General features: G+C 36.3%; 2 protein-coding genes across 2 annotated transcripts; one reads left to right on the top strand and one right to left on the bottom strand.

The window, feature by feature from the left end:
- Nucleotides 1-6,333: 6,333 nt before the first annotated feature.
- On the top strand, nt 6,334-8,410 carry LOC126786061 (receptor-like serine/threonine-protein kinase At1g78530). Its single transcript, XM_050511765.1, has 5 exons — nt 6,334-6,676; nt 6,764-7,102; nt 7,342-7,596; nt 7,703-7,836; nt 7,981-8,410. Exons 1-5 carry the CDS (start codon nt 6,397-6,399, stop codon nt 8,176-8,178), a joined length of 1,206 nt encoding a protein of 401 aa, XP_050367722.1. The 5' UTR covers nt 6,334-6,396; the 3' UTR covers nt 8,179-8,410.
- A 376-nt stretch (nt 8,411-8,786) lies between these two features.
- On the bottom strand, nt 8,787-11,958 carry LOC126786062 (fatty-acid-binding protein 3, chloroplastic). The gene is made up of 5 exons (XM_050511766.1): nt 11,738-11,958; nt 10,409-10,510; nt 9,531-9,686; nt 9,229-9,443; nt 8,787-9,043 (listed from the first exon to the last, which is right to left on the bottom strand). The coding sequence occupies exons 1-5, from the start codon at nt 11,922-11,924 to the stop codon at nt 8,885-8,887; spliced, it is 819 nt and encodes a 272-aa protein (XP_050367723.1). The 5' UTR covers nt 11,925-11,958; the 3' UTR covers nt 8,787-8,884.
- Between the last annotated feature and the right edge of the window lie 789 nt (nt 11,959-12,747).

Here is a 12,747-nt window from a genome sequence, read left to right as displayed (position 1 = left end):
ATCTAGTAACCTTGGTTGAACTAAAAAAACCGCAACCGTAGGTTACAGTAAAAGAACAAATACTATATTGCAATTTTGTTAAAATTTAGAGTTATATATCAACTAATAACCGCTCTTTTATGACCCCGCCGATTAGTTATCACTCAACTCCACGTATACTAAGTTGCATCTGATTCCAACTCCATCACAAAACACAACCGTAACAGTTTCAAACCGTTGAGTTGACAACAATCCCCCCAAAGAACACCAACCCACAGAGAGAGTCTTGTTCTTAAGGTTTTCCCATCTTCCATAGAAAACACGACGAAACCCAGTTGAGTTTCAAAGACCAATGACTTTTACTATAAGTGACGACTATCTGCCGTTTAAGGATTTCCGGATCGAAATTGACCACAGTCAACCAACTTTCTCCGTCTGCTTTTGGCTCTAACTCTTTTCTGCCGTTACCTTCCATGTCACCCTCATTCAGGCCTTCATCAATTCCCCATTTCCTCTCTCTCTTGATTTTTCTTCTCTTATTCTTATCTTTTTGGGTACCTCGATCAGTGCCTATTTCTCATCTTTGTTAGTTTTTTTTTTCCTTCATGGTTTTATGAATCATTACTTCTTCTATGACGTTTGATACGTCATGTACCATTTTTAAATGACTGAAGAGTGTTTTTGGAGCTTTAGGAGTTATTCTCGGTTCTGCTGATTTTATTTGGCTGATTTTGTGTTCATATCGTGCTTGAATTTGTGTTTTGTGGATCGTATTTGAAGAGTGGGATTGATGGTTTGTTGTTTGGTGTGCCACAAGTTCATTTGGATGCCTTGGGGAGTTCTCCATTTCTTGAAATAAAAGAAAACAAGAAATTGAGGCTTTTGCTGATGGAACTTTTATCTAGAAATGCTCTTGAACAATTTGCTGCCACGTTCGTGTATGCAATCCCCCAGATTGTTGTGTGGAGTAAGTTTCCTTTGAAGAAATAGGTTCATGTTGGATGAGAGGCATGATGTTGAATGCTTTAAAGATGTACTAATTTCCAGCATTTCTCGGAGGAATATAGGGGTTGCAGGGTAATTTTGATATAAGAAACTACTAAAGAGTCACTATTTATTAAGATACATACTTCAAGATCCTGTAGCATAATGACATAAGAGGAAGAAGGCAGAAAGGTCGAATTATCCAATCATTCCAATGAGACCAGAAGTATACAAATAAGAAAATGGTAATACTAATACATCAAAGTTCGAAGGAAATGTGAATTTGAAATCTTTGTCATATGTACCTTACTGTGGCTTAAAGCCTGATTGATTGATTGCATTTTCTCTTTGGCATGGTTGAAGCAGTGGGGTTGTGCCTAATTAATAGCTAGTAGTCAATAGTTAAAATATATAAGATGAGATGCTCATACAATTTTAATTTTTAGGTTTCTTCTGATTTTGTGCGGCTGCATATTGATGGCGAGATTGTTTGAAAGAAAGCTATGCCTTATTTGTTCAACAAAGATTCCACTTTTTCTTTGGTTTGTGGTGGTAGAGATGCCAACAATATGCAGGGTTATGTCCATAATCAAAATGTTTTGCCTTTGACTTCATCTATTATGGAGTATTTCGAGTGTGCAGTATTTGTGAACATTGTGGTTTTTTTTTTTTGGATTCTTTTACTTCACAATTCAGTTTCCTATCCAATTTGTTTCCTTGTCCACCAAAAGCTTGTTTTTTTACACAATCAGATTTTGTATTCCAGGATCCACCTCTACAATTATCTGTTGATAATTCTTCTGTTTCTGATGTTGAAGAAGTGACCGATGGTATTTGGAGTATTGTTGTCTTCCCCGCATACACCAAATAGTAATGACAAAGAGATTGATTGAGGAAGGAACTAAAGCTTGGAAGTTGTTCTCACAAAATAATGACCAGGTTCAATGGGAAAGTGCGGTTTTTGATATTGAAGACCAATTCATGAAGATTGCTTGCTGTAGTTCTAGATCTCTCACACAACATCTCTCTCTCTCTCTCTCTATTATTATTATTATATGTTGCATATATAATTTAATAAACTGAATTATAAATAATTATAACATAACATTAAAATCTAATGACGAAGAATACGAAAGAAATTCAATATAAATTCGACCAAAATACCGAACGATTGATGATTGAAGAACTAGTTGAGACGTGTATGATACCACACTGTCCTTAAGACGTTTACGCCTCCTCTACCGGTGCAAAGATGCTTTGCGTTTGTCTCCCAGGATAAAAAGACTAAACAATTCTAGGAAGTTACACTATTAACTAGAACTCCCAACGAACTCGAAAGGTAGCTCTTTCTATCACCAGTGAAAAACTAAGAACACTTTGAGAGAGAGAGAGAGAGAGCTAATTGTGATTGGAAATGATTTTACAATGAAATGATGGTGGCTATTTATACCGTGAGGATTTGCAATCTGTAATGAATAAAATGGTTTTTATAGGAAATCAAAAGATCATAACATATATGAGTTACAAGCAATGATTTCAATCTGTTACAAACTTCTTCATAACACACAATAACATTTCAGTTATAGTTTCTACAAAAAGAAGAATTTGAACAGTTAAGAAAAGTTGAAATGTCCAAAAAGAATATGTTTTCTGACCCTCAATACGGTGTTGCATTCGTGTCCGCATGTCGCACGGGCATACACGAGTTTCCCTTGTGACTTTAAAACATGATAATAAGAAGTCACTGAGATGCAGCGCATTCTAAGCATATTCCGTGATCCCGATTTGGGGAACAAATGTATTCCATTCTATCATCTTTGTCCGCTTTGTGTATATAGTTTTCTCACCATCTGCAATCAAAATGGAAAGTCCATTGTGTAAAAGCATGCCAAGAGAGTTCAATTATTAGATTGTTGGTCAGTATAATATGAGTACTTCTCTGTCCATATAGACCTCAGAGACCATATTAGATCTCACCCACTGACCCACATCCAATTCGTGATGGAATTTCTACATTATGTTAACATATGAGGCATAATTACACTCTTAAGACCTAACTCAAATGAGAATTTACTTTAATCACGTTTTTATTAATCTGATAGGACTCATAGGAGCCAAGAAATCACTATGATGTGTTATCGAAATGGTAAATTGACAGTGCACATCTCAGGGGGCAATTCGGCTTTGTTGCCTATTGGAATTGGAGTTTTCTGAGATGTGTTAACATACTATAGCTTTCAATTGAGATGCAAACGTACAGCTGGTTATTTGGTTATGCTTTAATGTACCTGAAGGTGCGTGAAAATCTACTCTTCTAACCAAGAGGATATAATCAAATTTTACACACTAGTTTATTCTCAAACCTCAATCAGAATCTCAGATTTTGTATTGTCATGTGAAGGAGATAGAAATTAAGGCATCTATATGAGAACAAACTGTGAACTAAAATGCGGATGACGAAATATATATCGGAATAAGCATCATCGATCGTTTTGGAAAGCCAAGTCCGGCCACTCCCAACTGGTTGGCTTGCCCCTGAGCTTCTGCTTCTTGCAGTCTTCTTCTTCTTTTGGGTGAAGTAGAGATCTTAGTTCCTTCCTAGTCTTTTGCTCTTCTTGCTGCAATTATTTCCCATATCTTGTAAGGATCTTGGTCACCTTAACGATCCAACTCGTAAGATGGCTTTTTACCTGCTATAGAATGAAAGAACTACAAGCTAGTTTGCGGCTTTTGCCCTAAACGTATGTACGTGCAGAGTACTGTGATCATTCTCTTTTGTCGCGATCAGAACCGTCGTTATGGCCAATGCCCGCCCGCCTTGTTCATCCGGCCAACAGCCTTCGCAAAGCCCTAGCTAAAACGAAGAAGGAGAACAAAATCCGGCCTGAAGCGACCACAGCCCTCCGTCGCTCAAGTGGAGTTATGGCGTAGTGAACTAACATCTCTAGCTGGACTCTGATGCCTTCTCTTCGATCTCCATCCACTCACTCACTCCTATAAGCTTTCTCACACCTTCTCGGCTCTCTCTGTTCATCATAATTAAATCAGCTCGCATATCAGGAGCATGATGAACGCAGAGGCCGAGAAAGCGAAAGAAAACAGAGAGCTGGTATTTTCGGTAAGAGCCCCGGAGAAAGAATTTCAGGAGAGTATGAAGAGACACGTAGCTTTATATATTGGCAATAGCAAGCTGTAATTGTAATTAGGGTTTCCAGGGTCGGCTAACTTGATACAGCTGTTCCGTAGCCGACAATTCACTAACGGTTATATATAGAGCCTAGATGGATCATTACCTCCTGAATCACCCACCCTCTCTGCTTTCTTTCGCTCTTTTACTCTCTCCTTTCCTCATTCCTCATCTGCGAGTGAAGAATGGAGAGAGTGAAGTGAGTGTGAGAGAGCTTATGGGAGCGACTGAAAAAGGGGAAATCCATCAGTGTTCAAGTTTTGGGAGACACCTGGGTTCCAGTTTAGGGTTTGTTACTTCTTTATCTCTTCATCTTGGTCAATTCTTTTTCCAGAGTTCAAGTTTTGGGAGAGATGACCTGGGTTCCAGATTAGGGTTTATTACTTCTTTATTTCTTCTTCTTGATCAATTCTTTTTCTTTTTAACTGATTGTCTTCTTTGTTCACAGATCTTGGGACGTGACTGGAAGTTGACAGAAGCATAAGAAAGATCATAGAAGGAAAGATGATCGACATAACGGGATGGCCGATGGAGTCAAGACGACGGAACGTACATAAGGAAAGACGATCGACATAAAGAATCGATCAAGAACTCAAATCGATCAGTTGATCGGAAATGCAAGTTCTTTTAGTCCCAAGAACTGTAATTATCCTATATGATGATGAATCTGATGATCGAATTGAGTACATTTGAATAAGCCCTAAATCGTATTGCAGGAAAACTATGATTCTTGTCTTAGTTAGGCCAGTTCTGTTTTTGTACTACTTAAAGTACAATGAGCTTTTTCATTGATTTCAGACGTTGTGATGTGTCTTGGTATCTTCAGTTTTCGGGACTTATTACTCGTAAGGCTTTCATAATGATTAGAAATACACAATTATGTCTACATAAAGACGCTAAGATCTTCGGATATTCTCAAGTTAATTTACAACGAACTTAACATAGACCTTAATCAAGCTGCAGTCTACAGGTAAACACATATACCCTCTAGTTTCTCTCGTTTTGACTATTGCACTAGAAGTATTTTATCAACAAAAATTTGTAAGATTGACTTTGATTCTTTGCTCAGTAATCCTTGAAGCAAGAGATAACAATCTTTTCAAATAAATGCAAGAAATTTTACAACTGGTTGCCAACTTGCCATCGTGTTCTTTTGTGATCGATTTCGGGATATATTCTTGATCATATAAACAAAACAGATATACAGAATCATATGTGGCTACTGGAGGAAAGCTGATTTTTACTGTTGATGGCGCTACATTGCTACTACTGGATTCATTTTCATCTCCTTACTTCTCTCCTTATAGAGGCTTAGACAATGGCAGGAGAGAACATGTGACTGATGTGAGTGATATCTGCTTGAATGATCACACTAAGTATGCCTAACACAACCATTTAATATAATTCTATAAATAAGGAGTATCCCAATTTCAAAAAAGGGAAAGAAAAAGAAAGGTACACCGCATAGAGAGAGCAACACCCAACTTATGGTTTGAAAATGGAAGATTCAAAGCTAAGAGGAGAAGACTTTATGTCTAACTTTCTCGAAAAAAATCTTAATCAGAAAACTGTGATTCGTTGAATTGAGATTTTTTTTTTGTGATAACTAAACAAGTCTGAGATCATGAAATCCATCCTATCAAATCCTTTTAGATACAAAAATATACTTTTGAGTTATAAAGGCAGCTCGATCTCTACAGTATCTCCGATCGTTAGCCATTAAAAGGTTCTACATTTCCAACCCTAGGGTAAGCTATGAAGTCACCAAATTAATTCTATTACCATATTTTCATGTTTTGATCCAATAGTTATCAAGTGCAAGGTGCACATACATAATACATGATTGCAGATACACAGAGAAGAAAGATGCAGCTCTATTCAGAATTCTAGACCCATGTAGTTGCTTTCACTCTCCCAGACTTCACAGCTGCGCTTTCTATCCCAAAAATAAGAAGGCACTTTTTGGCCTGTGAATTCTAAATTTCCACATAAATGGGAAAGGAGAAGGTGACAACTTTGAATATCACATGATGCATCCCCATTTCACACTTATCTTCTTTTACCTTTAATACTTTTGGGTTAATCAAGTTTGGTTGTTGCCTGCTGCCCATATTAGGCTCTAGAAGGCTAATTTCCAATTCATGTGGATGACCTCTCAAATTAGTAAACTTATGCATGTGAATCTAGTACAAGGACAAGATTGCTTTCGTAGGACCCTTAATGCACTTATATGTGTCAATATTTCAATGATCCAACAGTACAATGTTTCTGCTTATTCATTAAAGTTGATTCCACAGTATGAAGTACGGATCCTCATCTTAGACTTTAGTTCTTCTATTTCTGCAGTCTTCTGGTTTTATATCAACAGAGCTTTGCTCAAGTTGAATCAAATGAGGAATGCTTTGGTTCTAGCATTCTACATAACCATATGCTGTATTGCTTTTGTAATATCGAAGATTATAATTGCAGTCCTCATCTATAGGCGATGGAAGAGAAAGCACTTGGTTTTCGAACATGGCTTCTCAGGTATAACTGAGAACACCGGGAAATATGCACATTGAAAACTAGAGGTATACATATCCTAACTGATGTATTGTATTGTGGAATTTACAGGTGGGAAAATGGTTTTGTTCAGGGCACCAGTAATGCAGTCTCTAAAATCAGATGTGTTCTTAAAGAAGACGCTGAAGTTGAGCAACAAGGACATTATTGGCTCTGGAGGATATGGGACAGTTTATAAACTTACAGTAAATGACACCATGGCCTTTGCTGTGAAGAGACTGAACAGAGGAAGTGCAGATAGAGATCGAGGATTCGAGAGAGAGCTCGAAGCAATGGGTGATATAAAGCACCGGAACATTGTGACTCTTCATGGATATTACACTGCTCCACATTATAACCTTCTCATATACGAACTGGTAGCTAATGGCAGCTTAGATAGAGTTCTTCATGGTATGCATATATTGGTTCGATTTCTACATGAGTTAAGCTAAGATTTTACATCATTACATGAGTTTCAGCAATAAGTTTGTTTGCCATACTAGTGCAAATGATATGCTGATTTGAAAGTAAGAAGCGTTTAAAACATCATAATCGCTAAAGAGCACCATTAAAAGTTGAATTTCAAGTTTTCAATCCGTGGTCATTAATCTGGTACACTAATTATGTGCCTACTGTACATTACGATGCAGGAAGATCAATGACGAACAAATGTCTGGACTGGCCGGCCAGATACAAAATAGCACTAGGTGCTGCAAGAGGAATATCATACCTTCATCATGATTGCATCCCTCATATAATCCATAGAGATATCAAATCAAGCAATATATTGTTGGATCAAAACATGGAGGCTCGAATATCTGATTTCGGGCTGGCTACTTTGATGGAACCAGATAAGACTCATGTTTCAACTCTTGTTGCTGGAACTTTCGGATACTTAGCCCCAGGTATGGTTATGAATTTAAAGTACGACCACAATTTACTGTATTGCTTGTAGATTATTCAATGTATTGGTACATGAGAGTGATGAGCCTACGAAACTTTTCTCTTCAGAATATTTTGATACCGGAAGAGCAACAGCAAAAGGGGATGTTTACAGTTTTGGAGTGGTTTTACTAGAACTCCTCACTGGTAAGAAGCCTACAGATGAAGCATTTGTTGAGGAAGGAACAAAGCTAGTAACGTGGGTAAGTTTTGATCAAGTATTAGAGATTGACCATGGAGAATTTAGTATATATCAGAGATTGTCCTCACTTTACACTTCAGAAAGTTTTTCTCAAATTGATCGGTGACTAATATGCATGAGAATAAATGGGTTAACCTTGTTGCAGGTGAAGGCAGTTGTTCAGGATAAGAAGGAGGAGTATGTACTTGACAATAACTTAGGGTGTTGTCCAGAGGACGACATTAACGATGCTTTTAGCATTGCATTAATGTGCCTTGAATCAGAGCCTTCCAAGAGGCCTACCATGGCTGAGGTTGTCAAGATGCTTGAGCAGATCAGAAGTGACAAAGTTGTGGGTCTATAAATCATAATGTTAGTGTCTCCCATTTCACCGAAAAAGAAGAGATTTCTTCTTTGTTCAAGAATATCTATTATTTTGATCCATCTATTCACTCTTCTATAATGGAGCCATACCCTTGTCACCAAGAGCTTTCTTCCATCATCTCTCTGATGTTCAGAAATGATAGGCAATTGCAAATTTCTCTAATCATATTGAGAAAATATCTTTAAGTTTCCAAAAACTTAGAGAAGTCTCCAACCTAATATCATGTATTAATGTATTATTGATATCATGGTGCCTTTTAAGTAGCTTCAAACTGATATTCTTAATATTAAAAAAACCTAGTTCTAGCCAGGAAGCCAAACCAATGTTAAGACCTTGTTTACATAATCAGATCCAGGAGTTATATCTAAGTGAAACTAATTTTTCTTTTTTAATTTCTTATATGTAATTGAAGATTAGCTAGATAAATGATTCATTCAAGAAATCAAAGGAATGCTTAGAAGGATAAAATAAATTTACTTGCTATATTTCATTCTTGATTTTTCAATTTCTTGGTAAGAGAAGGTACATATATATATGCAGTTACATAGAAAAAGATCTAGTAACATTTTGATTATCAGGTAAGCTAATCAATTTGTCAATAAACTCATAGAATAGATCAATTGAACAACCAAGCCCCAAAGAGAGAGAGAGAGAGAGGAAAAGATGAAACACTAACTTGTGGCATCTACTTGAGGATTGATTCTAATCTGGTTGCAACAGAAGCCTTTAAGGTAGGAGAAACTGGAGTGTCTCCAAAGAATACATCAAATAGAGCTGAACTCACGTTTTCTGATTCTATGGTAGCATCCACACTAGATGGAAGCCCATTAGATGAGATCAAAACCTGTATGTCACAATATATCTAACTGGATAAGAATGTGTGTGGGTGAAAATTTTGACAAAATAGTATGGGAAAGCATAAGCTAATGATGTTATTAACAATAAAACGTAGAATAATATATGTCAACAAAATTATTTAAAGGAAAGCAGTAGTTCACATAGAAAGTTGACTTTTGAATTCAGACTTACAAGCATTTTGGAAGTCTGCGGCCACGTCAAAAATATGAATGTTCCCTTTTTGAGGGGTTTCCCTTCAAAGGTACTGCGAAATGTGGACAGTGCCGACTCATCAACAGGAGTGGGTGACTTGATTCTTGGAGAGATGGCATCATTCAAGGCATCCCAAAATGTTTTCCCATCAACATCTCTAACCAGAACAATCTGTAATGATTTCTCAGAAGGAGCTGCAAATGATAAACGTTAATTTTGCAATTCCGCGCATGAGTGCCAGTGTGCGACAAGGAAAATGCATATACTTTAAGCTTTATTACACTGAAAAATGGAGCTGAACAAGGATGGATCCTTCTTAATGTCAGCAGCTGATCTTCCTTTCCAAGCAGTCAAGTAATTTAAGATGGATTGGTTTAAGTATAATCCTGCAGCATATACTTTAACGCCAATAATTGCAAAGACTTTTTCCCTGTATCCTGAAAGTATTGCCAACACCAAAGTTATACGCTGAAAGCTTTGTAGACGAAAAATAAAAAATTAAAGCTGCAGAGGAAAAAAACATCCCCTTGATTAAGATTTCAAGAGACTGCAGAAGTGGGGTGAAATCTACAATGTTTTGGAGGGGCCGGCCGATACATTACTGATGTTTCATTTGTAAAAATTATTTTTGTAAAATTTAATTTTTAGGTCTTTAATCGCATGCATCACACTGGTCCATTAGTTATTAAATGCCACAAACACACTGATATTACCATTTTCAATAGTGTGCCTCGTAGTTTCCATGGGAGAATTAATTTTTCCCAGTAAAATATGTACTCTCATCTCTTCATAGAAATGGATGAGCTAAATATAAAAATTAAATATCATTGATTCATTATTGGTATGAATTGTTACCTGAGTAATCAACTGAAAACAGAATAGGACCGGTTTAATGACTAGATGAGAGAGATGGTATAAATTTCAGTTGCTTATGACCCCACACATGAGATCGATATTAGTACCAATTTTCTCAAATTTTACCTGGTACATACTTACACCTGTATTTTTTTTATAAGCTTCATCTTTCTTGTTACATGAAACATGAGACATAGATGCTTATTCACTCCAGTTCTGACTTTTATACTCAATCTCAACTGATGGATATCATTCTTCTCAAGTTCTTATCAAATGATATTTAACATGATATGAAGCAACTAACCAGTTCCAAGCAATGCAAATGGACTTGAGCACCCAGGCAAGTTCAAAGATGTTTGAAATCTCACATTGGTAGCGGGCTCCTCTATGTATTCTGCACTTCCAACTGCATTTTTGTTTAAGAGAAAATACAACAAATTTTGTAATGACTACAAACAAAAAGGAGAATGTATGAGTGTTCTAAATAGAACAAAAAAATAAGACATTTGCATATCAAAACATTTTTTAACATTTAACATTTAATTCGACTTACTAGAATTAGGGACTTCAGAAAGGAAACCTCTTTTAAGTTATTAAAATGGAATTCAAAGTTTCTAAGTTCTAACAGAGTAAAGCTTTACTGAGTCTTTATCAGGATTAATGAAGTTTACTTTGGAGAATCGAAGCTTGATTAGATACCGAAATTGACCGGTGCTCATTTATATGTTTACTATCTACAGAAAACATTGATGGAACACAAACCTTTCATGAGTTTCATCTAAAACGAGTATGAGGGTATGGTAACCATTATGAAGCCTATTTTAATTTTAAATACAGCTAAGGAGATGTGAGGATGGCTGATTTTATCAGATTTTAGAGCAATACCTGAATTAAGAAAAGAAAAGTTTGACATTCAAAGCATCAAACTAATTCTGTGACTGAGGTTTGGCATAAAACAGCGCATAGAGGAGCAAGTAACAAACTTGTCAGCATAGAAAGGAAATAACCAATACAGAAAGATTTCTCAATAATTCGCCTCACATTCTCAAGTACACTATTTGACATCACAATATAAAGTTCGCAAATTCCAGGCCTTTGTTATCTTTCAAAGATTCAAAATTAACCTGATGTCCAACGAAGGTCAGCAGCCATGGTGTCCTCAAAGTTCAACTTAATTGTTCCAAGTTTTAACAACTTCACCAGACTCTTAATATTTGGTATAATTTCTGATCCATAAGCATACAATCGTCTGAGTTCACTGGTTTTCAGAAATCAATTCTCAATTCAATTGGGTTCTTTTAATCCTCTCCAGATTACATGTGCAATATTTCTACTTTTTACCATACAGTTTTCATTAGTCAACGACACTACCCACTTTAACACATTGGGGATTACTATACTGGTTACCTGTAGAAGTTGGAATTCTAAATTAGATGCATTCAGCTATTGTGTCAAAATCCAAAAACCAATTTGCGTTTGAAGGTAAAAAAAAAAGGTGATAATAATCCGAAGTCTGCCCCTTTAATAGGCAACTGAATTTCAAAGAACCATACTTTCAAACCATTCAACTTCGTATAGCATAAGATCAAATCATGTTGAAAATTGCAACATGATATGAGAAAGCTCGACTGACCTGAAGATGAGGAAGCATTTAGAGAGAAACTGGTTCTGGTCTGAGCTCTACTGTCCCCTTGAGTAGAAAAGAGAGAGCAAGAGTAATGATGGGTTTGGCAACGCAAAACATTTGGAGTTGAAATTCTGGTCAGAAACCCAATTCTGGGTTTTGAAGAGATTAACTTTCCGGTGGGACCAGAGTGCATATTGCTTCAGCTACGAACATTCTTCAAATTTGGTTAATCGGTTTTCTGTTCTGGGCAAGGAAAGAGAGACTCTTTTGTTCCGTACTTGTTTCGCTTTTATCTCAACCAGATTGCTTGGTTGTCGCCATGCTTAGAATCAAGAAATTGGATCCCGCATTTTGTCTTTTTACCCAACAAGATAGTATGTACAAGTTTTCGCTTTAAGTTTTTACCTCTTCTAGCCACAGTAAAAGGTTAAGCTAAGGCATTTTATTTTGTCTACTAATTGTAAGATAATCATTGATTTGTGAAACCATCAGGTGCAGCCTCACTTCAAGTCCATGGATTTATGGTAAATAATATGAAAGTGCAAGGGACAATGATGTGAAGGAGACGCAAAGTCAGTTCAAGAGTAAAGCCCCTTTCTTTGTCCCTTTTCATTTTCCTAATCCCAACAACTGAGAATTCCAACCCAAAACGCTCCATTTCCATGCAATATAGCCGTTTTGCTTTGCTCAGCAGACTCATTGTAGCCGTTGCCTGTTGCCATTCTATCTCACTTTAAATAGTCCTCACTTATGTGATTGTATTCATGACTTTCATTTCATCAAAAGTAAGAACCGAGGCATGATTTTATAATGAGTTGAGTTAGAAAAAAGATTTACGATTATTTATTGCTATATATAGAAATTTGAAATAAGCTAATATTTAAAATTTAATTTTTTACACTGAAATTTATTTAGCTAAAAAAATAAGTTTTTTTTAGTAATTTTGGTATTGACTTGCAGGTTATGGTGACTGCTCAATGCATAAATTTTTGCACAAGAATTGCGTGTGCTCCTTC

This window comes from Argentina anserina, chromosome 3, assembly GCF_933775445.1.
Source record: "Argentina anserina chromosome 3, drPotAnse1.1, whole genome shotgun sequence".
NCBI classification, from domain to species: Eukaryota; Viridiplantae; Streptophyta; class Magnoliopsida; order Rosales; family Rosaceae; genus Argentina; species Argentina anserina.
The sequence above is the reverse complement of the archived record's forward strand: the minus strand, read 5'-3'. Positions and strand labels throughout refer to the sequence as shown.

What these genes read in the sequence shown, in the direction of transcription:
- LOC126786061 (XM_050511765.1), top strand. Translation starts at nt 6,397, where the DNA reads ATGATCCAACAGTACAATGTTTCTGCTTATTCATTAAAGTTGATTCCA. An exon ending in CTTAGATAGAGTTCTTCATG is followed by an intron (nt 7,103 to 7,341) that starts GTATGCATATAT and finishes ATTACGATGCAG; the next exon opens with GAAGATCAATGACGAACAAA. An exon ending in GAACAAAGCTAGTAACGTGG is followed by an intron (nt 7,837 to 7,980) that starts GTAAGTTTTGAT and finishes ACCTTGTTGCAG; the next exon opens with GTGAAGGCAGTTGTTCAGGA.
- LOC126786062 (XM_050511766.1), bottom strand. Translation starts at nt 11,924, where the DNA reads ATGCACTCTGGTCCCACCGGAAAGTTAATCTCTTCAAAACCCAGAATT. An exon ending in AAATGCTTCCTCATCTTCAG is followed by an intron (nt 10,511 to 11,737) that starts GTCAGTCGAGCT and finishes ACAAAAATGCAG; the next exon opens with TTGGAAGTGCAGAATACATA. An exon ending in GTTCAGCTCCATTTTTCAGT is followed by an intron (nt 9,444 to 9,530) that starts GTAATAAAGCTT and finishes TATCATTTGCAG; the next exon opens with CTCCTTCTGAGAAATCATTA.